General features: G+C 47.2%; 1 protein-coding gene across 2 annotated transcripts in view; it reads right to left on the minus strand.

The window, feature by feature from the left end:
- MCU (mitochondrial calcium uniporter) overlaps positions 1 to 5,412 on the minus strand; it is an 80,869-nt gene extending 75,457 nt beyond the window's left edge. Inside the window, exon 1 of one of the 2 annotated variants that reach the window (XM_029962632.1) lies at positions 5,290 to 5,412. In XM_029962632.1, the coding sequence (XP_029818492.1) occupies positions 5,290 to 5,397 (108 nt within the window). In that variant the 5' untranslated portion in view covers positions 5,398 to 5,412. Of the gene's footprint in view, positions 1 to 117; positions 142 to 5,289 lie in introns of those variants that run through there. The other variant, XM_029962633.1, reaches the window with a different exon arrangement.
- Between the last annotated feature and the right edge of the window lie 783 nt (positions 5,413 to 6,195).

Here is a 6,195-nt window from a genome sequence, read left to right on the forward strand (position 1 = left end):
GAGCTCAGCAGAGACCCGGGTTGGAGCTGGCAGGGAGCAGGGCCATGGGCCAGGGAAGCGCCTCCTGCTCCTCGGGAGCAACGCCTTGGACAAACCTTGACAAAGCCATGGACTCACAAGGACCATAGGCCAGGGTCTTCAAGTTCCTCCTCCAGCCACATCCGAAACACTCCAGTCTCCAACCCAGAAACAAGGCAGCTCCAGAAGCACATTCAGGGAGCCCGTTTTTCCTCAGCAGCTCCAAGGTACGGCAGGAACTGGCGCGAGCTCATCCGGATAAACTCACTGTGCCTGGAGGACACACGGCATTCCTTGGAGCAAAGGAAAGCAAGGGGAGCTTTGCCTGGCTGGGGGCTTTTCAGAGTAATAGGGTGACACAGAACAGGGAAAACAGGGAGTAACTTCAGGCTTTGGATAACAGAAGGAGCAGCAGCCACACACACACTTTTTGGGACCTGGTGATGAGCGCAACTGAAACTGTCACCACAGCACTGTTCCAAAATCCTCTCCAAACACCAATGTGTTCCACAGATCTTTATTCCTAAACCCTATAAAGCTTCCTAGGCTACGACCTCGCAGGGAACTGTTTATTCCCAGCAGGCTGCAGGACAGAACTCAAGGCTGCCAGCCACCCAGAGCGGTTTTGTGGTGGTGGGCACTCCCTGGTAGATCCTTCCCCAGTTATACATCCGGGGCAAATCTGAGTTTTAATTATTTCAATGAGCAGTTTCAGAGACTGAGAGTTTCCACATTGCACAGCAGCCCTTTCCTCCTGGGGAAGCCAACAATAAATCGCCCAAATGAGCTCTGCCTTTCCTAATTCCTTAAGAGCTGCCAAGAATCCACAAAAAGATAGTGGACATGCTTTGTATTGTCCCTGAGACATTAGTGATACCCCACAGGCTTGTCCTGCTGGAAACTAATTCCACATCACACTCAAGTGCTGCATATTTTCATCTTCGTTAAAATGACATCTCATTTTGATGACCAATTGAGACTTTAATAACAGGAAGAAAACCCTTTGCCAAATCTTTCATAGAAAAAGGACAAGTCGTTTTCTTTTCATCATTAAATACTCAAGGGCAGAACAGCCCTTAAAGCCAGATCACCCTCAAAAAGTCCCAAAATAAGGTGAAATCCACATCAGCAATATCACAGGTGGTCTCTCACCCCGAGAGCACTTCAGACATAAGAAGTATTCCCCTGTGGTGAGCACAGAGTGCACAGTTTCATCCAGCAAGATTTATCAAGGACAGTTCTCATCCCACACACAGCTACCAGGGCCCACAGGAGCAGAAAGCAGCAGCTGGGATTTTGGGAAGAGTGACCACCAGCTGACGCTGCAATAAATGGAAGAATTAAAAAAAAAAAAGCAAAACAAACCACCCAAAATCTAAAACCATCTCTACATTTCCACAGACCTACAAATAGGAGAATAATTTAAATTGCAGATTTGTGTCAGCTCAGTGCTATTTTATAGAATGGCAAAGGGGTGACTCATAGCACAAATCTGAAATGAAGTCATATAAGTTAAGTTTTACCCTCCAGACTGGGTGGGACCCAATCTCACAGAAAGTTTCATCTTTAAGATGAGTCTTAAAACAGCTTTAGGAAATGAACAACTGTTTTTTTTTCCTTCTCTTTTTTAGGCTTGACTGGTAAGGAGAGCTCTACCCATCCTGTCTGAGCACAGCTCAGGACACTCCCCATGTGGAAGAAGAGCTGCCCTGAAATTTTTATATTAATTACTACATCAACTTTCCCGTCACGGACCCTAAAACAAAGTCTTGCTCACTCCCATGGGATAAATTATAAATAAAACAAGGTAGTGTCATCAAATAACTGCCAAAAAACCCTAAACCAACATCTAGTCCTCACTGTATAGTGCTCCTCTTTCACACATAGAGAGCCCTGAAAGTGGTTCTCTGGTTTGTTACCAAAATGAATATGATCAAGAGAATGTTTTAGCCACTTCCATACACCAAAAGATACTTCTGCTGGTCACCCTAGTTTTAGTTCATGCAAAAAAAAAAAATAGTACCACAATCTAACAAAAAAGCTGAAAAGCACAAAATTTTCAACCTAGCACTGCTATGCATTGCTCTATAATAGCTAAGGGCAGATTCCCTCCCCTCATTTGAAGTAAAAATGTTGAAAAAGTTTTCTTTCCTCCTGAACTTTTCCAAATAGCCTTGAGCCAGAGCCTTCCCTGTGGCAATAAATCCGGGGGGAGGCAGCAGATCTGGTTCAGCCTTCCATTTTAATCAGTCTATCCAGCACTGGAGGGGGCAAGTAGCAATGCCAGCTACAAGAAATCCTTATTTTTTTGCCACCCTCTGCCAGGGTGAGGTGAGAGAGGAGTCAGAGGACAGCAAGTGCACATGTGTGGGACAAGGTGAGGGAAGAAGCAGGAGAAAGAGGAGGGTTGGTGGAGAGACCCATCCTTACAGTCAAATCATCTCTTCCTTAGGACTCCCACAGCTTCATAAACGTCCTGCTGGGTTCATAGTTACCTCCACTGCAGCTCAAGCCACGTCCCATCTTCACTTCCAAAATCAGATCAGCTGCATCTCTTCCTGGGGCACAGCCACTGCTCCCATGGGTGTCCCAGCATGGGAAACACTGGAAGTGCAGCCAAAGATCCAGTGACAATAATTGTTTTATGCCACTTCAAACCACTGGAGTGCCACCAGCTCTTTGGCTTTTTAATCATTCCTTTGAAAATTTACAATCAGCAGCGTGCAAGGTCAGGAAAACAGCAGTTCAGTTAATTAAAGCAGCCTGCCAGCTTCCAGCCTCAGCAAAAACACACACCAAAGTCTTCCAAGTCTCACCATCCTTGCCACCACCCGAGTTTTGTGAGCCCCGGGCTTCACCTGGCAAATCACCTTGATTCAAGAGATGGGCAATAAAACTGCTGCCAGCAAGGGAGGAGGTCAGGGAGGAGCAGCACCAGGGAAATCCTGGCCACCTACTGAGCAGCAGCTCCTCTGGAAGTTGATGCTGCGTTGGTTTCAACCACAGCACAGAAATAAAAAAATACATCAGGTACACGTTGTACCTATGCTGAATAAGGGACAGCTTCAGCAGGATGTCCACTGCATCCTCCTCCTGAGGTTCCTCACATCCCACACCACCTTTCCTTGGCACCGAGCAGGATCTTTGCAGGATACACTCTGCACTGCACCCTTAACACAGGGCTGCCTGCACCAAAACCCTACCCAGCTTGGGGGAGGGACTGACACAGGTAACCCTGGGCCTCATCTGGAGCAGAGAGGAAAACCTGCAGGTCACCCAACACCTGCTGGAAATCTGGCTGCAGTTCAGCCTGGGTCAGTTTTTACCTCTTAGGCTTCCTGTCACTAGGAGTCATCACTCCTGATCTACCCAGAACTGCCAGGAGTAACTCCCACAGGAATGCCACATAGAGCTGCGCCCTTGATTTCCTACAGGTATTTCTGCCAGATTTGAACCATATGATTCCATCCCAATCCAACACAGCCACTGGCCACATGCACCAGGAAACTCAGTCACAGGGGACTCTAATCTTCATGGGAAGAAAGCCATGAGCATTAGGCATTCAACACACAAAACAGGAGCATGTTATTGAAGTCCTTTGTCTACCACCACATATTTGAAAGAGGTTTACAGCTTGCTTCCTTGAGAACCTTTTTCCCACTGCCCCCCAGCCATATGGAGCTCTCACCTTGGGCAGCTGACCCTCAACACCCACAGCACCCAGAACAGGCAGGAGACAAAGAAAGGGCTTCCCTTGTTTCATAAGGAAGTTTCCTCCAAGGAACATCCCTTTCATTCTCGTTTTTTGCCCTTGCTGGTACACAGAAAGGGAAACCACACACAGTACTTTTATTCCCCCTCATCTTGCTTGCTGATACCAACTTTTGCCACTTCTGGTCTTCCCACTCAGCACCATGAACCAAATTTCCTCTTCACACATGACCTCCCAGCTCCCAGTGAGAGAGCACACACAGCATCAGCCTCAAACAAACACCAACACTCCTGATGTTCCACTCTACGAACTATTCCACCCTACTCATCTCCAAATCCATGGCCATCCACACATTCCCCCTCGTGTTACAACCCCCCAGCCAACTCCAGCACCTTCTCCACTGCAAAACATGCCTGGGAGCTCTCCCCTCTCCACCTCTGCAAGGCTTCTTCCACTCTCACATAGTTGCAACTGAACTGGGAGAGGGGAAAGAGATGCAGCCTCTGCTACTTCTGCTCCAAGTCCATTTATTCAGCTCTGTCATACTCTTCCAGCAGTGTGGATGCTCCAGCCCTTTGTCCCCCAGGGTTCAGCCTCCTCCCCCTGCCCGGCCCTCCTGCAGTTGGACACCAGGACCACTTCCAGAGGGGAAATCCACAAATAGAAATAATAAACAATTCCTCCTGTTTGTTTATTCCTGCCGGGCGATCAATGAGGGAACTTCTCATTTATGGTTCCTGCCTCCTCCTCCCCAGGTTTCTCACCCTCTGTGGAACTGCTGGGACAGACTGGGAGGATTTGTGTCTTCTCCCAGATCCCACATCTCCACACTGAGCTTTCCCAATTTCCTTTAGCTTTCAAAGCTCCTAAGCAAGCTGTGAATGCTTCATTCCAGCCCTATGCCTCCCAGTATTACCCCCACATCATAAACCAAATATTTGTTTCAAAGCCTGGACCCCCTCACCCTCCCTCCTGTTTGATGTTATCCCAACCTCCTTTTTCACACCTCACCCAGCCCCTGGAGGGGTTTTTTGTTTGTTTTAAAGCACTGCCCTCCCACAGTAATCTGGTCTCTTGGTCCAGTTTCTTCCAGTGTAATTTATATCCCTTTTGTAAGAACTCATCCATAAGACCATTTAGCATTTCCACCATATTCTAAGAAAGCCCATTTAATTTATCACCTCTGCTAGAAACCAGCCATCCTGAGAAGTAACCAAGTAGAATTTATGGCACTAAAAACAACACTGCACAGACAAATACCTGATCTAATCACTCTATTAATTACACTTATATTATACAATCTCTTCTTATCTCTTTCCTAATACAACCCATAGACTCAGGAAGCTCATATAGCCCAGTCCTATCACAGAAAAGGATCAATTCTTCATCAGCCTTAACTGACTGATGTAAGTCTAACCTGTCCCAACCACCTCCAAGAGCAAAGACTGAACACCTTTCCCAGGAAATAATTCAGCACTTCACTACTCTTTCTGTCAACAGGGATTCCCAGCACCTACCAAACCACTCTCCTCACACTGCGAGCTCATTATTTCTCCCACCCAGCACAGATTTGACTGGTTTTCTGCTTCCTCTTTGCAGCAACCTCCTTTCGATTTTCTTTTCATTCTGAAGAGCTCCAGTTCCCGTAATTTCTCCTTGAAGATCATTTATTCCAGGATTTGGCAGCTCTCAGGTCTCTACTCTCTCCCAGTGGTCTGCACAATTTCTTAAGTGCAGCGTGGTGGAAAGGATAACTCATCTTTGCTGGGAGGAGATAAATGGGCACATTACAGTCCAAAGGAACCGTCAGGACACTGGATCCCGACCCGCTCCCTTGTTTCACAGGGATCCAACACCTGCCTACAACCTGCCTCTTGAAAAGATTCCCAAAAACTAATGACTGCAACACCACAGACAGCCAAGAGCCCAGCTGCCAAAACAAAAAAGACAACCAAGCAGCACAACCCAACCAGAGCCAGGAAAGCTTTCTAATTATCAGTCCATGGGACACAAGCAAAATCCTCCTCCTTCCCCAAGCTCCTGAAGGAGATGGTTTTGGTGGTATGATTTTAGTGTGCCCACACCTCAGTCACGTCCACCCAGCAGCAGCAAAGCATCCTGGGCAAACAGAAGAGATTTGGGGTATTTCTAATGTGGTTTTTTTTTTTTAGTCTTCTCTCACATTTACTGGTACACCTCACCCAAGGAGTGAAACCAAGCACGAACCTGAGTCTCGTTAAATTAATCGCAAAGGTCAACTTAAATTTAGATGAATATAAATTTTTTGCCGGGCCAGAGCACTAAAAGAGACAACTGAGATGATAATTACGAAAGCCGGAGGGGCTGTTCCACACCTGACCGGGTGTTAACCCTGAAATCGGCACCGCACAAGTCGCACTTCACACGTGGGAAGGACCGCGCTGCAAATATGGGATTGAGACACCCGACACCGACCGAACCTCCGG

The sequence above is a fragment of the Manacus vitellinus genome, unplaced genomic scaffold (assembly GCF_001715985.3).
Source record: "Manacus vitellinus isolate BGI_N305 unplaced genomic scaffold, ASM171598v3 scaffold_48_pilon, whole genome shotgun sequence".
Taxonomy (NCBI): domain Eukaryota; kingdom Metazoa; phylum Chordata; class Aves; order Passeriformes; family Pipridae; genus Manacus; species Manacus vitellinus.